General features: G+C 39.4%; 2 protein-coding genes across 2 annotated transcripts; one reads left to right on the top strand and one right to left on the bottom strand.

Annotated features, from left to right (window-relative positions):
• Positions 1-11: 11 nt before the first annotated feature.
• Positions 12-15099, bottom strand: LOC145460514 (uncharacterized). Its single transcript, XM_081445357.1, has 17 exons — positions 14981-15099; positions 14771-14855; positions 14191-14270; positions 13014-13105; positions 12425-12533; positions 12253-12323; positions 10788-10895; positions 10093-10165; positions 8925-8967; positions 7698-7780; positions 5658-5708; positions 5418-5486; positions 5248-5293; positions 3764-3864; positions 2941-3027; positions 1773-1943; positions 12-1379 (listed from the first exon to the last, which is right to left on the bottom strand). Exons 1-17 carry the CDS (start codon positions 14993-14995, stop codon positions 1275-1277), a joined length of 1389 nt encoding a protein of 462 aa, XP_081301483.1. The 5' UTR covers positions 14996-15099; the 3' UTR covers positions 12-1274.
• Positions 15100-15174: 75 nt separating this feature from the next.
• LOC145460513 (uncharacterized) lies at positions 15175-21373 on the top strand. Its single transcript, XM_081445356.1, has 4 exons — positions 15175-15840; positions 16951-17266; positions 18028-18263; positions 19452-21373. The coding sequence occupies exons 1-4, from the start codon at positions 15259-15261 to the stop codon at positions 19830-19832; spliced, it is 1515 nt and encodes a 504-aa protein (XP_081301482.1). The 5' UTR covers positions 15175-15258; the 3' UTR covers positions 19833-21373.
• The last annotated feature ends 1313 nt before the right edge of the window (positions 21374-22686 follow it).

Raw genomic sequence — 22686 nt, 5'->3', positions numbered from 1 at the left:
CTCCGCTATCAAAGATTTCCACATAACCGTAAAAAGAACTTAATCGGATTTGTTAACAGATTTCTACCCAGACGATTTATTCGTCTGAGACGGAATCGTCTCAGATGGATAAATCGTCTTCTAATTTATTATATGGAGAAGAGTGTTTTACTGGGAACTAAACCACTCGTAGATTCCATAGGCCACTTCATCCGGGACCCGAGTGGCGTATTTTCCGTATGTCACCTTTGTGAGTGTCGTATCGTTCAATGACGTCACGATTCCCGTCTTTTACTTTTGTTGAATTGGTTTCTCCATATAATAAAAAGAACATTACACGTTGGCTCGAAGATATGAATTTTATGTTCTTGCCACTCGAACATAAAATTCATATCTTCTCGCCACCGTGTAATATCCTCTATATATGTTCGGCGACGGATAATTCGTCTCTAGTATAAATTCGGCCATTTTATGTTCGGAAATCCAACCGACAGGGAGGGTGTTCAAGAAACCACGTCTTTTCAAAGGTTCTATTGTATCGCACCAGAACATTTCGAAGTTATGTTCATCGATTCAGTTAGTCGGAGTGTCTTAAAACTAAATGACTTTGTAAAGAAGATTGACAAGAAGCAGAGAAAGTACGCACACATGACTTACAAAATAAGGCTAACTATTGGCCCATACAGCAACGTTGCTACAAAAAAACGTACACTACGTAGTTTATAGTTTATAAAAGGTGTTTATCACATACATTTAGAGGAAATTTGTTACGTCTTTTCACAGAAAAATCAACCGACACCTTGCGGTATTCCATTAAATAATATATCTACAAAAGTTGCCTGGGATGAATTCAGGCAAATGGTTCTAATTCGAACCAGTTTTAGTTCGGACGGTTATACTATAGCTAAACCCACAGGTAATCGCACCTGGCCATTCACAGCAAACGGAAACAACGCAGTAAACCAATCAGAAATCGTAAGAAAAACATGTCACCATTGCCCAGCGCGGGAAAAGCATGTGACCGGTGCCAAGGGCGGGAAATCATGTAACTTTTGCCAAGGGTGGGAAAACAGGAGCATGCCAAGTCACGATTGGTTTTAGTTTTTGCCCTTGATTGGTTGAAAAAAAAAGGCATCTTTTCTCTGATTGGTTAACGAACGTTGTACAAAGTTTTGAACCGATGACAGATCTATGACAAAAAATGCAGTACTTCCAAAAGCAAAAACTGCTTTTTTTGCGCAATTCAACAGAAAACCTTAATATTTAGGACTTAAGAGACAGATATTAAAATTACGCTACTCATTAGGTCTAATCTGCAGAGTTATTTTCTGTTGGTTGTCCAAGCATTCTCGTAGTTTATTCTCAGTCATCGTCAGCCTTTGCTCCAAAATTGATACTGTCTGCAATTAGGAAAATAAGTTCAATGCACACGTGACCAAATATATGTGGGTTATGGACCAAGCGCGAGGTCAAGATGGCTAGATATTGGCTAAGATCAACTTCTTCTGTTGTGTATTTTACTGTTTATGACCGAGGCGGAGTCAAGGTCAATAAATACGCCACAAAAGAACGAGGCATTTATCGAACCATCTTGACTGCATAAGCTTGGTCAATAAAGGATTTATTATACGGGATAATTAAAGAACATAGCACACAACTTGGGACCTCCGGATCACAAACCCAGCGCCCTTAACCACTAAGCCACGCTGCCTCCACTGAGATAGATTACGAACCCAGGGCCGTTGTGAAAAAGAAGCCTAAATGTTTCAAATGCCACAAAACAGTTCTCAGACCTGTGTTAATACATCTAGCTGTCCTACAATGTGTTCCAGTGTCATGCTCAACTGTGGTGGTATGTCTCTTCTTTCCAGTGGTGTAGTTAGAGGAGGCTGACTGGATGGAACGCCCCCAAGACCATCAGACTCTCCTCTGCGTCCAGTTACTTCATCTAGCCTGCTTTGTCTCTGAGGAACAAGGAAAAAATGTTTCAAGTATAATAGTTTTCCAGATGTGAGGAGCAAACTTGTTTTTTTGGTATTAATGTGGCTATTGTTGATTCAGGTTGTAAGAGATATCTTAATCCTGCACTAGAAATTTAACTAAGAAATGAAAAAGCCTTAGCCACTTAGCTTGCTATGTTCTGTTTTTAAAATACTGTTCAAAGGTAAGAAAGGAAATGAGAGAGAAGGAGAGAGTTACGAAGCGGAAATACATGAACCTATTTCTTGAATGCTCCTTGCGTTCACACTATCACCGTAACAGGTTTAGAGCACACTTGATTATAAGGGACACGTATTGACCTTTCTGTTGCATTTATTCTGTGGTTTAGCCTCGTTTTAAAGCCTTTTGAACACAAGTTTCCCCTTAGCTGCTGGCCGCAGTGTTTGGTATGCTTCGTCTCGCTTGGATCGTAAGCCAGGTGCGAACACCTTTCGTAACAGAACATGTTTAATTCGTGATTCACTTAACAATAATAATTAAATAATTTATTTCTTATAGGGTGCTATTTGCAATAAAAAGATCAATAGCGCTTTACAACAATTATAACAATATGTTAAAATGTAGTAGATGTGCTTTTAAATAAACAAAGGAAGGATGTTAAAAAGCTAATTTCTTAGTATCATGATGTACGTAAGAATTTTCCGCCAAGGAAATTAACTGCTTTCTTTTAAAACTTTTCACGGTTCTCCCGTTCTCGATGGCGTCAAAACTCTCTACAACAATCTTGTTACTTTACTTCGCTTAGTGATTGGCTAAAAAAGCCACGCCACCTATTCAACCAATCAGGTGCAAAGCAAAACCTAATCACTACTTGGTCACGTGCGTTTTTCACGCGCTTGGCACTGGTTACGTAAATTGGTTGACTAAGTCGTTAACGTTTGTTGTGATTGGCTTTATATAACTGGTTTGTATTTTGCGAAACGCAAACAAAAACTGCTTTGAAAACATAGCCAAACGTACCTGTGGTATAGAAAACATGGCAGGCCCAACTTCCACCACTTCTGGATCACCAACAGCAAGGTTCCTGGGCTCTGCACCTGCTGTCACCTGCAATAAGCGAACGCTTGCACAGTAAGCCATAAAAGTGCCTTTCACATGAGTGTCAGAAGTAATCCGCACTTGCTTTGGTTTTGCATTACTACGTTTTGTGATTGGTTTAAAAATCTCGCGCCACTTTCTCATCCAATCAGAAGTGCAATAGCGTACGCTTTTTCCCGCGCTTTACGTCAGCTCCATGTATTTAGTTCAAGTTCTGATTGGTTCACTGGATTGTCTAGTATGTCCTTTGTGATTGGCCGGAGTAATTACTTTGGATTTGGTTATTCCAAAAAAAGTCCGCTCTAACTCATTCACAGTAAGACTAATTGAAAGCATTTTAATGGAAAACAGATAAATTGAACTCTTCTCCTCAGCCGGGGCATATTACAATACCATTTGTTATATAGCATGACATAGCTGGAGTTTAGTAGAGTATAATGCGTGCGTGCTCTTAATGGTTAATTTATGGTCACGTGGCAAGGGTTAAATCTAAATGTCACCCGCCAACAAGAGGTTACTTCGACTTCTTCTTGCCTTATTACTTTACACTAAACTCCAGCTATATAACAAACACTTAACTGGTCCCTTGGGAAACAGTTAGTTTTATTTTTCCTCGAATCTCGATGTTTCCCTCGACTTCGTTTCAGGAAACATCTAAATTCTTAGGAAAACTAACTCTTTACCTCCGGGCCAGTAATTACTAAAGTGTATATTGTATCATACTTTGTACCGGACCTAGGCTCACCTCTGGTGCAGTTGAATTGGGTGGTGTTCTTGGTGGGGGATCATGGCTGTGAGGTGGCGGAACTGACGGAGATGCTGCTCGTTTTCTGTGGGAACGCAGTACTGGTGAAGAGAAAACACAAAAATGACTGCATTTTAAAGGAGTTACATGTGAAGTATTTTCAACAAGTTTCGCTGAGCTTATAACGAGCGTGTTGGACTCCACAGCAAAGGCTCCATGTTCAATATTTGCTGAGCACTTGTGAAACATTGTTTGGTAAGGTGCTTCATTATTACACGACTGAGTTAGTTCAGAGGGCCAATAACTATAATCAACAAATCAGGTTGCTATTTCGCTGGTCCAGTATTTTCTAAATATTAGACCGGGCTTTGTCCCGAATGATTCCGCGCGACCACACCTGAAAAAATTAACTTTATACCAGTAAAAGACCTTTTTTCTTTCAACTTTCTTTTTCTCTTTCTTCTTCTTTTCTTTCGTTTGTCTGACATGAAGTCGGTTCTCTATCAAACTTGCACGCTTAAAGTTTACGTTGTCTTTCCAATCAGTGACCCTGAGATTTTTTTCTAAATTTTTTTCAGCCGTGTACCTGTAGTAAATAATTTATTAACCAAGCTTGTTCAGGACCATACTAAGAGAACATCGGGCCTCAATGGTTTTCTCAGTGGACCTCGATGCGCTGGGACCATCCTGTCAGGACCTTGGACCGATATTCTCCTAGTACCTCACGTAATTCAATCAATCAATCATTTTTCAACCATTTTTATTTCTTAATAAATGTTCATTTTACAGTTGGACTGGCCCCGGATTGATGATTAATCAATCATCAATAATTTAACCTACCAACTTTAATTTGAAGGAAACCTGAAAATAGTAGTTTACTAAAATAGAAAAACAGTAAAGAGATAAAAATAAACCATAAAGGAGCAAGGATGGTTTAGGATGGAAATAAAGATGGATTAAAAACGACGAACTTGAAAAATTTAGGCTAAGCTTTTTCAGATGCACAAACCACGACGCATAGTAAGAAAAGGCTTGCAAAGCGTTCCCGAGCAAGTATGACGGAATAACGGGATGATTTGGTCGAAAGGAACACTGGATAAACCAGGTTTCTTCTAAAAATAATACAACAAAACTTGCCCTTCGCTACCATTGACACTTAAAAGTGTAAATGGCAACTTAAAAGTAAAAAACGTCTATTTCCATGCGAACTTCTCCAACGAGAACAGAAACTGAAAGGCCAACGAAACCAGAAAAGATGGAGAGCGAAAAAGAAACGAAAAGAGTTTGTTTTCTTTTTAATATGCTCATTACAAAAAAAAAAAAAGGAACACAAAGTGAAAGAGAATGTTATTTTCTATCTTCAAATGAAGTTCTGGACTATTTGGCTACAACCTATTGGCCACTGTTTGGAAAATCTCGGGAGTCAATGGGTTAATCAATATACATGTACAATGATGTAAATAATGATGTCTCTCAAAATTTACCTTCCTCGTAGTCCACCTTGTCAAAGTTTGTTTTCCACACCATAACCTTCAACAAAAAAAAAATGATCCGAAAAAATAGAATAAGAATAGAGTAAGAATAAGTTTCACCAAATTTTAGACAAAAATGTTCAATTTGTTGACAAGAAAGTAACTAAAGATTATGTATTTACCTGTTCATCTGAGCTTCCCGAGGCAAAATATTCACCATTTTGCGAGAAAGTGACACATGTTGCAGGACCCTGAGGTTAATAATAAAGTAGATAATAAGTTGGATTAGCCCTGTAGGCATGCGCAGTGCACATTTTGGCGAACTGAAAATAGAGACCATCCAAGAACAAAGAAAAGAGAAAAAAGCAACAAGAAAAAGGCCGCAACATTCAAAAGTAACAAGAACCCTAGCTAACACTGACCTGATGGCCATGGAGAGTGTAGAACAGTCGTCCTTCCATGAGATCTAATATCTAGACATGATATTGTGTTATGTGAGAAAAAAAAATAGCATTAAAACATACCAGTTGGTCGGGAAGTAAGAACTGAACTGAGGGTGTAATACAATACACAATGAGTGAGACCCTTCAAGAATCCAAGATACTTGAATTTCGTCAGCATGAGGGTTAAGGATCTTTTTTACTGTACATATATTATACTAGATTTTTTGTCTGCAAGCTGCTTGCACATGATTGTGTAATCATAATCTGGTTAAATTCAACCTCACTCGCATTTCTCAAATCATTATTGTGTAAAGCTATACAGGCAAAAACTAACGATAGACAAATTGGACGTTTCGGCGACGTCTTGGCGCCATTGTCAAGGGAAACTAATTAAATATGCGATTTCAAGAGTAACTAAGAGTTCAGAGTTACTAATTTGCATAAGTTAGACAAAGACCTTAGCGTGAACTGAGTCTGATTGTACATTTAAACACGGTCGTAATTGTTTAATAAGTAACATCGCTAAGGTCTTTGTCTAACTTATGCAAATTAGTAACTCTGAACTCTTAGTTATAACTCTTGAAATCGCATATTTAATTAGTTTCCCTTGACAATGGCGCCAAGATGTCGCCGAAACGCCGGATTTGTCTATCGTTAGTTTTTGCCTGTATATGTTTATCTAAATCATTGTTGATTATCACTATTGTGTAGTTCCAGAAAATATCCATACCTCCCCCACGGAAGGGATTTTTTCTCAGATCCAAACCACACCTCTGGAAATTGCAGTAAAGGTTTACACATTTCTTTAAATTTTTTGGTCTTACACCCCCCCGCCCCCCAGGAAATTCCAATCCCTTCTGTGGGGGGAGTATGGATATTTTCTGGACCTGCACATTATAAACAAGGGAAGAGCAGAAGAACACACAGAAAGAGTGGGCAAGGAAGGAGATTCCAAATGTGGTGAATATTACCTGTTTAAAGAATCCCTATAACAATAATAATTTATTATGAAATAACATAGTGGCTAGTGTTGCCTAACAACAGAAGTCACAAAAAGTGGATAACATTTTGCTATAGAAACATTTCCGAACATTAACATTGGATAATATTTTGCAGTAGAAAAGGCAGAAAGAGGCAAGAGCTCATAAAGAATTGGTGGGAGCCTGGAAGGAAGGCAAAAAACACTCCCTCCTTCTGTTCCCACCCTCGCTCTCCATCCCCTGTTTACTTGTGTTATGCAGGCTAGTGGGTGCCAGGCATATAAGGTGAGGAGAATCAGCAAGTTCAGCCTCTCCCCCCTCCACCCTTACCAGGAGTCCCTATCATTTCAGGACTGTGGGTACTCCTCGTACTGTTTGATTGCTAAACGAGTTACACAAATTTCCCTCAAATGACTTCCTTTAAGCCCTGATAGTGCCATATGGTACAAAATGTTATAATAAGCTTAATATTTGGCCAATTAGTTTCAAATTTGGACACCAAAAGGATCTTCGAGAGATATTCACATTGGAAGCATAAAATCATACCCCCCTCCTGAATCAGACTTGATAAACTACTCCTCAAGTTTTTGAAACTTTTGCACATTACAATTTTACAGTCAAGTGAATATCTGATAAACATCTGCACACCCAGAGCTGCAAATTAAGCTATTGTTTAGGGGTATACCCAATATATACAAGGAAAACAGTATTTTTTGAATGTTTTCATTTTTTTACTTTGCAGACACCTCAATTCAATTTGTGACATCTTGTATGTCCGTTGTGGTGATTTAGGACATACCCGAAACAATACCTTTCAACTGGTATATTACTTGTGGTCTTTCGATCCACTGTTATCATTTTAGAAAAATACAGTTTTTCTCAGGGGCTTAAAGGGTTAAGAAGGTTAAGTTATGTTTAACATTTAACTGAACATCAAAGGTGAATTAATTAGTGGAGTGGAGCGTAAATGCAAGAGGCCTTATGTGCCGCTTAGGGCAAAGAAGTTAGGTGAAGAGTAACTACAAATATTTGGTATTACCTTTAATGTGGTGTCGCTAGACGCTGACACAAGGTAATTTCCAGACGGATGAAAGGAAACGGCATTCACAGCATTTGTATGTGCTATAAACATCATAAAACAGTTAAAACAAAAGTAGCCAAGACATGCGTGCCCTAAATCAAACCTTCTCCCTTCAAGTGTAATTTGTCCCATCTACACTCCTAATATTTTGCCTCTACCCCACTTTTAACTGTTGTAACAGTGTCAACAAAGCCTGTTTCAGCATAGATTGAGCTTGTGGGGTGTGTGAAAAAGGTGTTTTTTATCAAGGGAAGTACAGATCTTGACCCATTTACAAAATGTCACAACACTTCTGACCCTGATTACAGCTGCGATTCTTGTAGTTATCTTTCTCACATATAAGTATACTTTTAACAGAGATGTACATGTAAAAAGAAAAGGCATGACCTACTGGTTAGCTACTTACATTTGTTAAATTTTTCATGTGTACATGTGCAAAGAAAAGTATGTCGCCACAACTTCTCTCCTTTGCATTTTATCAACAACTTCGTATTAAACAGAATAAATCCTCCATTTCCAGAGCTTAACAATTTGATAAAGTTAACATGGCATGTTATTTCACTCCTTGCAGTGGCTGATAATACAGCATCTGCTGCTTAGGTTAATTCTCTCTATACGATGGTCATCTTAGAAGCGAAATGATATGGTTATTGGTGAGAGACAAAATTATTTCTTAAAGACAAAAAAGGGTTATATAATTGGAGGATCTACATAAAATTATCAAAGTTTGTTAATCAAAATCCATCACACAAGTCTTGCAAACTGCTAATAAGAAAGAAAAATGCACCAAACATTTCCTGAAGGAGACAACATTAATATGGAGCCTGTACTTCTAACAATTTGTGTGAAAACCCTAGGTTGGTAGAAGCCAGACACTATCAAAGTGAAATTTTGGCTTCGACGACAGAGCTTCAGAAAGTGATGTAGGCAGTTCTCACAAGCTTTCTCAAGGAGAAATCTTCCTCCAGCCAACCTTATGACAAGAGATTGTTATCTCCAGAAATTATGACAATAATATTATGTTCACAACATACCAGCCATTTGCACAGTATGCAGCTAAAGAATTGCTTCATAAGATGGCAGAAAAGTATTCCACAAGTGCCAGTGATCAAATCAACATAAGCCTACCGAAACCTAACCATCTATTTCAAGTGACTGGTAAATTCTGATTTCAGTTTTTCTTACCTTGGTAATGCTGTAGCAGCTTGTTCATTCTTATATCCCAAACCTGCAAGTAGCCAGTAATTCAGATGGGTGTCTGGGCATCCTGTGGACGTCCGCTTTTTAAAGAAAATTGTTTTATTTTTTACACGCTGCTTTATAAACTGCTAAGCACATTTTGGACAGCACCTCTCCAAATTCTTGCTAAAAGCCTGATTCATGGTCAAGGCTGTGGTCTGAGAAACATTTAGAGGAGCCCAAAGATTCCTAACCATGAAATCCTGGGTGCCCAGCACTTGAGCTAATATACGAAAAAAGTGAGTTTTTTGAGTCACCCAAAGTCATTAGTTGGTTGCCTGTGGCACCCAGGTGCTTCTAGAGCACAGCCCTGCATGGTACTTTCTGTTTATTACAACCTGGACACTAACACTTTAATGAGTTAGAGTTAAAGTTTCAAGTTTGAGATGGAATTTCATGTCAGAGTTCGGCCATTTCAAGAGTTAACAGTTCTTTTCTAAAACATAACTTGTGATATTTCTTTGTCATGTTTTGTTGAGTTTTATCGCCAAGATACCAGGTTGACGTCACAACATACTACTACCAGTCCCCCATAGGGTGCTTTTTTTCATCCTGAGAACAATGACTGCGATCAACCTTTAAAAATTGGGATCAACTTCAAATCCCATTTTGCAACTTGTTTTTGCTTAATTTATATATTGGACCCAACGTATTATTTTTTTTCATAGACTTTCACAGGTTTGAATTTTGATTTTCAAACTCAGAACTTTCAAGATGACTTTGAAGACCACGGAGGCTTGAAAATTGATCAATCCTATATGAATTTCCCAGTGGCGTTTGCGGGGGGGGGGGGGGGGTGGACTCCCATATTATAAAAGGGATGAGGGTGCTCACTGTACCTTGCAGGGGTTAAAAAGCATTTTTGGTAGCTCTTAGGGTGTTCAGCCTCAAAAGGTCCACAGCAGGAGCCTTTGTGGTACCTTTAAGGGTACTGAGCTGAAAATAATATAACAGGAGATAATATGTTGTTTTAGAATTGGTACCTCTTAGAAGAAAAAAAATTCAAGCCACACCCACAAAACAGGATCTTGCGACGAGCACCCTCATCCTTTTTGTTTGGGAGTTCCCCCCCCCCCCTCCCCTTCTCACCCAGGGATGAATCCATTCAACAAACCTTTACTGTACTGTCAGTTCCTCCAGCTGCTATACATGTGCCACTGGGATGAAATTGTACAGAGTTCACATAGCTAAAATGTACAAGAGAACAGGCTAAATACGGGGTAGAGAAACTTAAGACATTAAGCCATTATTAATAACATTTAACAACTGCCTTGCAAAGTGGAGGTTGGGAGCCCAAGGCATCCAGGAGCTTCCACTGTTGGCAGCCAGCTCCTGGATGGAGACTGCTCCATGCATGGCTGGCAAATCCTGGCAACCCAGCCATGACCCCCACGCAGATGGGAGAAATTAGGCACCCTTCACACTGATAAAAGAGTGGAAAGGGAAGGAAGGGACAAGGGAGGGGAAACAACCCTTGAGCAGAGCCCCTGTACTTGACATTTAACTATACTTGAATGCCTTATGGCCCAAGAACACATGGAATCCTGGCCATGCGCAGATCTAAACACCGCTGACCACTGATTGTCTCTTGTCACCTCTATTAAATTGCATTTAACACTAAACTGCATTTAACGAATGACAATTAAGTTCTAAAAGCCATTTTGAACTTAGCTTGTCCAAGATTCTGCATGGTTGCTTTTTGTGCAGTCTATGGTTGAATATTGCCAATTGCTTGCTTCTAAATCAGCTCAAATCAATATACAAATTATACATTATAATACGTGACTACAATGTCACGAATTCACCCACCCTCCTGGATCATAAAAGGTGTGAACACACTCCTTGCTTGTCCTGTCCCAGATCTTGATTGTCTTATCATCACTTGCTGACACAATCATCCGCCCATCAGGAGAAAACCTAGCAACAGTACATACATACATACATTACTTTATTTACCCTCAGATTTCAGAGTAGCTTATGCAGCTAATATCTCTGAGCATTCAACCATCAGATGAAAGATAGACCACCACACCGGGAACTACGTTCCCTACTCTTTTCGATCAGTGTGTGGGTTCTTTTACGTCCCAGAGAATTAATTATGAAGAGTTCTGAGACGGGGCCTACGGTTTATCGTCCTTGAATACATAAATAAAAAAATAAAATGTTCCCAAATAATAAACTGAATGAGCAGACTTTGCCAGGAATACATAACTCATTCAGTCTGCATAATGGTTATCCTGTCCTGTGAGTAAAGCATTATTTTATCTCTCTGCCAGCCCTGTCAAAATGTTAAGTACACATACATGTAGTAATAGGCATGATAACTGAATAAAGTATATGTACAATGTACATGTAACCAACCAGGGTCATGGGGGAAAGCATCCTCAAAGTCCTGCTCTTTTGGTTCTGTGTTGTGGGTTCAATTTTTACTGCTCCATACTAGAGGAAGATTTGTTTTGTACAGTACTCATTTAGATTCAAAGACGGGACCACCTTCACCTCCACAAGGCAATGCAAGCTGTCGTGTCTTTTGTATGCGTGTCGACCGAAAATATTTAAAGAACGCCTGCTAGCAAGTGAATTTGAATAATTGACACGTCAAATGAACATCCATCGAATAGAATATCAATAGAATAGGACTGATGTGGCAAGTTTCGCGTGCATGTGACATTTTGTTTTTGACTAAGTACTTCAACTTTACTCTTTTCAGAATTAGTATGTAAGTTAGTTCGCGAAGTTCGTGAAGAAAGTTTTGTGAGAAAGTTCAGAGAATTTTGAAGCAAACGTAGATTGAGATGTGATGCGTAGAAACGCACATTAAGGCTAAGAAAAGTTGTATGATGCTGTGGAACTCTGAGGTAAAGGCCAAGATTAAAACGTGGAGTTTTCACAAGCCTTGGTTTGTTGGTCTTACTGGTCCTTGAGTCCCCCTTCCCCTTTGATTAAAATTGAACTGGTTTGAAACAAAATAATGTAGAGGTAAGCATATATTTCTACACACCTTGCACATCTTGTAGCGGTGTATGGTGTCCCTGTGGTTAGTGTGCTCCCCTGGCCAGAGACATTGTGTTGTGTTCTTTGGCAAGACACTTTACTCTCACAGTGCCTCTCTCTACCCAGGTGTATTTATAAATGGGTACTGGCAAATTTAATGCTGGGGATAACACTGCAATAGACTAGCATCCTATCCAGGGGGGAGTAGAAATACTACAGAAACCAGAGATAAGTGCCAGCCTGATGGGCAAAATTAGCTCATATGCAGACGTCACCTTACCTTGCACATCTCACCCAGTTCATGTGAGCATTCAGAGAATACTGAAACTTCTGACAATGAACTGTCCACACCTGTTGAAGTTAGACATACATGTGCATTTAAATTGAATCAGTGTGATTGATCAACATTTCTCCTTCCTCTTCAGACTTCCTGTATTTGCTTAATCAGTTACCTTGACTGTTTTATCATCTGATGCAGTGAGAAGGGACTGTCCATCACCAGAGAAGTCCACACTTCTTACAGTTGCCGTGTGGGCCTTGAATACTGTGCTCTCACCTTTTCTTCAGATTACAGGGGAGAAAACTATGTCAGCCTTGAATATGTACATGTACTATTAACTGCAATAACTTACTGGTACCAGACACATTTTTCCACAGACCAAAGACATCAAGTCATAGCATGTTCCCAAACTCAAATGAACCACAAGGTCTCATGTAAGTGGTTTTACTACAAGGTTCTGGACATCTTAAGACAATTTAATCAAAAAATCTGGTCAATTAGAAATTAAGTCATAACTATTAGTTACTCAATGGTTCTCCAGATGTTGCCTTGCATTGTGACACAGGACATGGGTTATGTCATTTTTGTGGTCTGTGCTCTCACCAACCCTAAGCTCTTAACCAAGGAGTGTACACTTAGAATTCTCTCAATCAAACCAAATTGTAAAAAACTTTAATTACTTTGGACCATGGCCTCAGTTTATTCGCCAAATATCTGAATGCAAGTTTGCTGTGATTCATCAGGTTGTACTTGATACTTACACGCTCGGAACCCAAAGCCGGACAGTTTTGTCTCTTGATGCTGAGGCAATCAAATGTCCTGATGGAGAAAACTTCACAGATAATACAGCATCCTGATAAAGAAGTAACAAAATCTGTGACAAAAAATTCATTTCCACCAACTGAGAAGTTGACTGGAGATCGTCAATCAAATGTACAACCCATGAATTACACAGTATAGATTCTGTATACAAGCATGTATTACTTGAACTTCTTTATAAAAAACAACTGAGATACTAAGCACGTTCTTTTTGGTCCGTAGGTGTTTAGATGAGAGTATGTAAACATGGTTGTCATATTTTAGATTCATGTTTATTCTTGAGAAATATTTTATAACAGCAATAATTAAAAGTACTTTTTACTTTTTCTGTGTTTACTTTGTCTCATGTGAACACTTGGGGGTTGCGAGAATTCTCAGAAGTTATACAAATCCTTGACTGCATCTTAGGTTTGCATAACTTTAGATGTGGCTATGTAAACACAGAAGTGCTCTTGCTGCGCCTTTCAATAATATGCGGACTCTAAAATTCAAAGCTCAACTGACAAATGCCCCAGGTTGAGCAAAAGTTTTTTGTTTTTCAGTGATTTGTGCCATGCATTCTTCTTCCTGTCTTGCTTTGCTCAATTTCCATTTTTTCTTCTTGCGCAGGAACATTTTTTGGTAATTGCCCACTCCCCCTTAAATAAATGATGTCCCCACCCTAAATTAAGTTGATTTTGTATGTCGTGTGTTATTTGGTTTGTGTATCACTTAGTGAGTAATTCTGCCTATTATGAAAGATATACATGTAAATTGGCCCAATTGCTAGATGATTCTCTTATTCTACTAGAAACTGGATCACTGGATAATGCAATTCAGGAGTTTTCGATGGTATATGACCCAACATACCTTGCTCCACAAATCTGGTAACCAGATGCGTGATTTTTTGAGAGGCATTTATATTTTTAAATTTTCAGTTTTCTATAATTTGGGAACGTTTTTAATAAATAATTATTCCACTCATGCTTGTTGGATATAAGATGGTTATAGCTAACTTAGCACCACTCTCCTCATTGGCTATTTACCATCTCATATCCAACATGCACGCGTGGAATAATAGCTAAATACATTGTTATACATGTAAATTACAGTAAAGTCTATGTAAATATCTTGTCATACCTTGTGACCAACAAATCTGTATGCTCGCATGTGTGGTTTAAAATGCCAGATCATTAGACTTGAATCCATAGAACCAGTTACTACACAAAAATGAAAACAAATGCTAAGTTATTCCTAATAATTTGATCCAATTGCTCAGCGTGCATACAAAAATCATGTCTAATATATTTACCATGAGACTATGTTGTAAATCTACCACCAATTTTAATTACAGATTTTCCTTTGATTGCTCAGTGGGAAAAAAAAAATTGAATTATCACTTACATGTAAGTTACTTATGTTGCTTATGTATCAAATCAAAAGTACAATTCTTGTTTCCAATTTTTTTTCAGTTAGGGTGTCCAATTACAGTGGTCAATTTCCCAAGGTTCTTGACCATTAACTACGCACTTCTTTGGGTTCTCTGCGTACCGTACTGACGAGGTACGTCACTGATTTTTTTACCTCAAAGATTTTACCTGGACTTCTAGGAAACCACAAGCTTTCTTCAAAATTGTTGCAGTAAATGAAACTGGATCATTGTTAATTTAACTTAAAGCTTACAACACCGCTGATTTCGTTTCATAATCATTTAGCTTACCTAACTGTTTCATGTTTGGATTAAAATCAACGCTTGTCACCGTATCTCTGTGACCTTTGAAATGTCTTTCGAGAGTTGGATCTTCCTGCAGAAAGATCGAAAAACAAGTCAAGTAGAAAATTTTTTTTTCACACAACTACGAATAAATCATTCGCGTTAATTTGTTTAAATTTCGCAAGATTTCTCAACCAAGCCGTATATACTACTTACCAAACTCGATGCCATTTCTGCTCTAGTAGTTAACGAAGTTACTTATGCCTTAAAATTAGTATAAAAGCCCTAACAATGCTGATCATTGAAGCTTTCTTGTTGTATTCGTTTCAAATATGGCGGCTAGGTCGTTGTTATGCTCATGGGGAAGACCGCAGAGAGAGCGGGAGAAATTGCGGGCTCTATAATTCCAACATGGCCGATAGTTTGGAACCAGCACCACCTGGTTTGGAACACTTCATCTTTTGACGATTGACCGATTTAATAGTGCCAAGAAAATGGATAGGAAAGATCAGTATAAGACATCAGGCCATAATGTAACGGCTCAGAGAAGTAAACGACGCGATCAAGAGGCAGTAATTCGCAAAGAGAAGCGCGATAAATTGCTGAGCTCGAAACGAATTCGCTTCTCCGAAATCGAGAATGATTGCGAAATTGAAGACTACACCGTTGAACAAGTTCAAGAGTTAGCCAGAACTATTCAGAAATCTGACAAAAATATTCTTAACAGCCTTAAAAGCCTACGAAAGGCGTTTACACAAGGCAGTGAACTCATCAGCGCCTTTCTAGCGGTGGACAACAGCTTGAGAGCTTTGGTAGGACACTTGACGGGCAACAACGCTCAGCTTCAACTGGAAGCGGCTTGGTGCATCACTAATTTAGCTACAGGAGTTCACGACGATACAATGAAAGTATTGAAAGCCTCTGCCGCATATCTCATCACCTATCTTAGTGGACAGAATGTGCAACTTCAAGATCAATGTGCCTGGGCGCTAGGTAACTTCTCTGGCGATTCTCAGGAGTGTAGAGAGATTTTGCGGGCTCAGGGGATTATTGTTCCGATGGTCAACCTTTTGAAGGTATTTATAAGTACAGTATGTTTATCTGCAGTTGTGGGAGACACTCGCTCGTTAACTCACTCACCCGTGCCCATTACACCTTTGTGGCGTGTAGGGCAACAACATAATCTTTCCACATCTGCCAGTTCTTTGCCACGACTCGATTGGCACTCCAGATGTTTTTCCATCTGCTTATTTTCTTTCTCCACCATCCACCACCATGTGATCTTTGGGCGGCCCCTCCTTCGCTTTCCTCTGCAGAGTGAGAAATGCCATGATGCAATGGATATTGTGCTGGACTCCAGATATGGATCAGGCAGTCAGGGTGCAACCCCTGGCCAGACTGGAGTCATTCTGGTGTGTTCACACAGTCCCTCTCACCACCCAGGCATATTAATGGTTACTGACCAATTTCTATACTAGGGAGAAGGGGGTAAACCTATGACGCAGGAGGAGCCCATCCAGGGTAGAATGGAAATACTGTTAATCAGCTCATGCTATGTGAATCAGGGATACATGTAATATAAGTGCCAGCCTGATGGGCTACTACAGAGGGTCCTACAGAGGTTTGGCATGATCAGGGATGAGGGTAAATATGGAGGCGATATGCAGGATGACAAACTTTAATGGTGGGCGTGGAATAAAAATGCTGTGGCGGAAGCAGGATTTTCTCATTTTGACAGAGGGGGTGCTGGATACTTTTGAAATTGAAGGTGGCATGTGGGATTAAAAACAGAAAATCACATGCTACAGACCTTATGTGGAGAACTGCTATTCTAACCCAGGCAGGATTATGATAAATAATCTGACTGGGGAATGCCAAGATTGACCCTAAAAATAGTGGTGAGATGTTGGATTGCAAAAGCTTATGTAGAACCCTCTACTAGACTCGAACACAGACTTAACCTCGTCTGCACTTGGTCAGAAAATAAACATGTACTGTCATGCTGGAACTTTGATATTTTTTCTTGGGGATGACTTTGAACTACCTTTCCTACATGGGAGAGGGGGGGGGGTGGAAATGAATGTATATTAGTGTAGCCAATCAGAGTACAGCATTTGTGATAGAATGCTAGTAGATTTATACTGATTACTAATAGATTTATTTGTTTTCATTCATTTCTTTTCAAGTCCCCAATATCTACAGTTGTACAATCAGCAGCATTTGCCTTATCCAATCTTGCCAGAGGAGAGCAAATCGTAGCTGAAGAGTTACTACAAGCAGGCATAGCTCCTATTCTCATCAATTTGCTAACTCCAGGAAACAGCTCCATAGATGTTGCTGTAGAAGTTGCCTGGGTACTATCATACTTGACGTCAAAACCCAGCTGCGTACCGGTGTTTGTTTCAGGGGGGATTGTTGATATTCTTGTTCATTTTTTGGCTTCACTGGCACAGGAAACCCCACATAACCCTCAAGCTGTGACGCCAATGCTACGAAGTCTGGGTTAGATGTTTGTTTCTTTAATACATGCACAGGTGGAGCCTGCTAATTTGAAGTCGGTTTTTTCGAATTCTCCATTATTTCAAAGTCAAAACCATTTGGCTTGGATTTGCCCTTCAGTCATTTACCGTCAGTTACATGTATTTCTAACTCCTGCTATTTTGAAATACTTAAAGTTTTCCCTGAGAGTTTGAATTAGGGAGTTTCAACTGTAGTTGTGTGAAGATTGTCTCTAACATGCATAGTCTTTGCTTAATTAGCATTCTCTTGTCATCTCCACACACGAATTTGATGTAAATGATTGTTATAGTAATTCTCCTTAGTGATTCCTGGGCATTTCTTGTAATGTTGGTTCTGAGAATTTGGTATTGCATCAAACAACATCCACTAACTGTAGTTCAAAACAGCATTCCAGTTTGGCATTTTGAAACCTTCCACCCCCTCTTAATTTGGGGTTGGTATTGATATTAACTGAAACCTTACAATTCAAATTAAAATGGTCTGGGTCCAACCCTGGCCAAGCTTAATTTGTATGTACTTTTGGACTAGACAGTTGTCCGGTGTCCCTTTCCTAGAAAAAACTTCTGAGAGGAGGACGCGGTAACCCTTTGAAGCACTACAGTGTCCCATCCATTGGCCTCTAGTGTTTGAAATACATCCCACATCATGTGGAAATCTGCAATACGGGCTCATATTGTGGTAAAATGGTGTATTAGTGGAATAATAAATTGATATAATTTTAACAGCTTTCTCTAATTCTACAGGTAATGTAGTCAGTGGACCTGATGAGTATGGTACCCAAGCAATGCAAAGTGGTGCACTTGTTGCTGCAATGATGTCATACCTCCAGTCAATGCACAGACACATAAAGAAGGAGAGTCTTTGGGTGTTGTCCAATCTGACAGCAGGACCAACAGAACACACTGATGCCTTGATTCAAGCTGGAATATTGCCGCCTATCATGGATTTGATGTCATCAACTTATGACATTAAGAAGGAGGTTTGTTCCATAATTTTTGTGTTTCTCATTAGCCAATTTTGTGATAGTCTGAATACTATGTTAGTCTTTATTTTCAAGAAGTATTACTAACTATATGGAAGTTGGGTACTTACATTTTATGTATCCAGGGACCCTTACCTGTTGCTGAGCCAGCATAGCCATTTAGTACTTTAGATAGGTTACTTCTCCTATAGTTGGCAGCCCAGTTATGTCCCCTCACAAAACCAACACATATGTGTTCAACTGAAGTAAGGATGCAAAGAAGTGACAGGGAGGGAGGTTAAAGGATAAACAAAATGCTGGACAAGAAAACTCAGAATGGATGATAGAACCATGCTGTAATTGGATTCCTCCGCCTTAAACTGGCTGGTAGCTCTCAATGCTTAACATAGGTTTCTGTTGCACAAAGCGGCTACGACTAATGCCACTCCCCCCTGGATAGGATGATAGTCAGGTTGCCCCAACAATTTCCCGCACCAATTAACAGACTGCTGGAGAGGGGTAGTGTGAGTGTATTATGTGTTACCCAAGAACGCAACACAGTGACTAAGGCCTGGATGCAAATCCAAACTGCTCTATCTGAGGTCTAGCGCTCTGAACATTAGGTTAATGTGCCTCATCTTATAGCTTTAAACTAAAGAATAAAATTCAAATTTGCAAAAAGCATCCCTTATCCAGTATCACTAAAGGGTTAAATAGTTTTAAGCATAAGCCCTCAAAAACTACACTTCTTAGTTTTTTCAATAGCGCCCTTTTTATGTTACCCCAGTCAAGGGGATAAACAGTCATCAGACCCTTAGAGAGAAGACTAGGTACAAGCAGTCTACAAAAAAAATCTTTCATGGTGCAATTTCTGTCAATGAACTGCCAAGAAGTTTTGACCCCATTAAAATACCAAAATCGCACTTGAGACATTCAAGGTAAGACAATTCCTCACACTTTGGTATTTTGAATTATTTTGGCCCCGTACATAATTACCTTTAAATTGAAGGAAACCTGCAAATAATAGTTTAGTAAGATAGAAAAACACGAAAGAGATAATAATAAACCTAAATCTTAAAGGAATAAGGATGATGAAGGATGGAGAAGATTTAGCACGGATTACAAACGAAGAACTTGAAAAATGTAGGCTAAACCGTCATATAGCTTCTTAAAAACTCCTGTTTCCCTTTATTTTGTTCACAACAGGCAGCCATTTGCTTGTGCAACATATCCCATCATGGGCCAGATTACCTGAAGAGTGTTTTAGACAGCGGAGCCATGGAAGCCTTCATTAACATCATCAAATCTCCTGACCAAGAATCTGTCATAACAGGCCTTCAGTTTTTTGAGATGGCGCTGAGAAACTTTCCAACCTCTAAAGAGTTGTTTGAGGTTGCCGAGGGCGTGGCTTGTCTAGAGGCACTAGAGTACAACTGTAATGAAACAATCTGTCGATATGCAAATGAGCTTCTTGATACGTATTTCATGGAGGAAGGACTGGACGAAGGTGACAATGATGACGACAAGGACAATGCTGGAAATGTCGTGTCGTCATGGAGATATCAAGACTGTGAAATGACCGCATAGTGTACTTTGATTTTGATTGCAGAGGTTAACGTATGGATAGCTGTTTAAGTTGCTCCCTGTCGGAACATTGATTTAGTTCAAACTCAATCCCAGGCTGTCTCTCCTTTGACTTCTTGTCAGGTTGGATGAAGTTTAGGTCGGCAGTTTTATCTCTTACAGACTCTGTTGTGTGGAAAGGAAACAAGAATACAGTCCAATGCAGCGAGATTTTACTTTGTCTTTGGTTGCCGAGCAAGGAATCAGCGACATTGTTGTGAAGATTGTAACCACACACTGCTGTTACCATGTTCAAAACCAAGTACATTTTTAACGTTTTCGCTTTTTCTTACACCTGTCAGGTTTTTTTTTTCTTTTTTTTTTTAATGACAATATTTTTCTGTAACCTGAGAAAACGAATACCCCTTTACCGAGAGAACTGAGATTTCAGCCAAATAATTTATGTACCATTCTCGTCCCTGTAGCCATTTTTGCTTCTCTTAAAGTGCCTATGAAGTAAAAAATAATTGCTGCTTATTTGAAAGGCTTTTCAAAATAAAGAAGAATGGCATTTCCCTTTTTGGAATATCTTTTTTCGTTCTAGAGATATTTACATTTTTGTATTATGCAAATGAAGAAAGTGATGACGTCATAGGTGGTTCCACTTGAACAGTAAAACACGGAATCAAGAATATCTCTAGAAATATTGGAGCAGTGTTCTTCAAACTTGGCACCACAAATGTGCATCACAAAAGAAACAGAATGACACCTTCTGTGTTGTTGCCATGGCAACAATTTTGGCTCCAGTCTCTTTCTCTGAAAAACCAAATATGCCAATTTGCAACCCTTCAAAAAGGGACAGAGGGTCTTGCTCGGAACACACATGATTCCCATATTGTCTTAACTCTCCCCGTTCGATTGTTGGGAGTGGATGATCCTTGTTTAAGATAAAATCTGGTAATGTTAGTTTTAATTAAAACAGGACCAGCGGCATACCTGTTGTCATGACGACAGCACGACGGGAGTCATTTTGTTTCTTTCGTGATGTATATTTCTGGTGCCAAGTTTAAAGAACACTGCTTTAATATTTCTAGAGATATTCTTGATTGAGTGTTGAACTGTTTTAGTGGAGCCACCTATGACGTCATCACTTATAATACAAAAACGTGAATATCTGTAAAACGAAAAAAGATATTCCAAAAAGGAAAACGCCATTCTTCTTTACTTTGAAAAGCCTTTCAAATCAGCAGGAATTATTTTTTACTTCATAGGCACTTTAACCGGCGGGGCCTTGGCACAAGCCCGTCGTTGTTGTGCCAAGGCCCCGCCGGCTAGGAGAAGTGAAAAGGGCTATGGGGACGAGAATGTATATGTACTGGTGGGTTCCTTTTCTCGAGTCGAATCCAAGCCGTGATTTTCTCGGGAGAATGGGACGGAAGACCGCTTACTTGGACTCTTGTGTGAGAATGCGTCCGTAGTATATGACACTTGATGTATGTTTTGGATTTAACGTGCTGTCGTACAATTGTTAAGACCTTTTTAAATAAACAGTTTTAGCTGATTAACTTTATCTGTTAAATCGTAATGATAGGTTGAAAACCCTTTGGTGGACAATCCGATTTTGAATAGTTTGCTAATAGATAATGCTCTACTCTGTGGAATGTCCAGCCTCGCCGCAACGACCACCTTGTGGACAGAAGAAAGTGGCCGTTGCAGGGGGGTGGCCGTTATGAGGAGGTAAGGGTGTACTACGACACCTGTTTTCTTTCATGTTGCATTAATATTTTGACCTTGACAAATCGCTTATTGTGGCATATAATACGTAATTCAATCAAAATATATCAAGACGAAACCAGGCAGAAACAATAAGGTAGAAAAACGCTAATTAGAAACAAAACAAAATGACACGTAGACAGTTACGACTGGAAAAGATTGAGGCAGATGACGCATGACTGATGGTGCGTCATCTCCTGAACAATCATGTAAGGTACGGGGCGGGGCGGGGGGGGGGGGGGAGGAAGAGCCTACGCGAAAGTCGTGCTAGTTGCCGATCCCGAAAAGCTTTTGTTGTTGTTGTTGTTGTTGTTGTTGTTGTTGTCGTTGTTGCCTTGTTCACGTTCAAGGTCCACGTCTTAATAGTTTTGAAATTCAAACAATAAAATAATAAGGAAACGAAACAAAACAATGAATATCTGGTTTTCTTTTAGGAGACTCTCGACTTTCTGGAGTCGGAAGCAGAATACCGATTCCGCTTATGCACGACTCCGTCTTATGATCTGGTTAAAAAAAAAAAAAAACTAGATTGTCGGACATGTCGGTGTGACTCGGAACCGCAAGACGGCAGAAGCACAATGCTCGATTACTAATAACTACTTAATAACCGAGAGTGAGGTCGTTTACGGGAAAATCTCAAACTGAGGCCTCGTCGTATTGACCGAGCGATAGCGTGTAGCATAGAAAGTGCAAAACCATTTACTTTTCGACAGTCAAATGAAAACCGCTCTATGGCTCATGTATTCACATTTCTTTACGGGAAAAGTGATTGTCACAGCCTCAAAAAGGTATTTTAGTATCGTGGTGCCACAAGTTGATGGGGGAGTTTTTCCCACTTTTGTGGCGAAACGTCAACGCATATAGAAAAGACAGAAAGCGCTTCAAAATAGTCCAAACCAACGGTCTTTCGGTGAAAGAAAATACCAGAAATACTAATGCTTCAGAATGCACTGCTCAAAATAACTCGATCTTCGCCTTCGCCATATCTTCGCCTTCTTCATTCTGGGATTTATGGATGAACTTTTCAAGCCTTGTGAACGTCGACCTCAACGTCTAAAACTTGCTGCAGTTATCAAAAACACTGCTACCGACAGAAACCGTCCGA

The sequence above is a fragment of the Orbicella franksi genome, chromosome 11 (genome assembly GCF_964199315.1).
Source record: "Orbicella franksi chromosome 11, jaOrbFran1.1, whole genome shotgun sequence".
NCBI classification, from domain to species: Eukaryota; Metazoa; Cnidaria; class Anthozoa; order Scleractinia; family Merulinidae; genus Orbicella; species Orbicella franksi.
Note: the sequence above shows the minus strand (reverse complement) of the source record. Positions and strands in the feature narration are given on the sequence as shown.

Excerpts from the sequence above, each read along its gene's own strand:
- LOC145460514 (XM_081445357.1), bottom strand. Across the intron at positions 12,534-13,013 it reads CGGCTTTGGGTTCCGAGCGT|AAAAGGTGAGAGCACAGTAT; the intron begins GTAAGTATCAAG and ends TGTAATCTGAAG. Across the intron at positions 5,709-7,697 it reads CTAGCGACACCACATTAAAG|ATATTAGATCTCATGGAAGG; the intron begins GTAATACCAAAT and ends TATCATGTCTAG.
- LOC145460513 (XM_081445356.1), top strand. The coding sequence starts at position 15,259 with ATGGATAGGAAAGATCAGTATAAGACATCAGGCCATAATGTAACGGCT. Across the intron at positions 17,267-18,027 it reads GCCAATGCTACGAAGTCTGG|GTAATGTAGTCAGTGGACCT; the intron begins GTTAGATGTTTG and ends CTAATTCTACAG. Across the intron at positions 18,264-19,451 it reads CTTATGACATTAAGAAGGAG|GCAGCCATTTGCTTGTGCAA; the intron begins GTTTGTTCCATA and ends TGTTCACAACAG.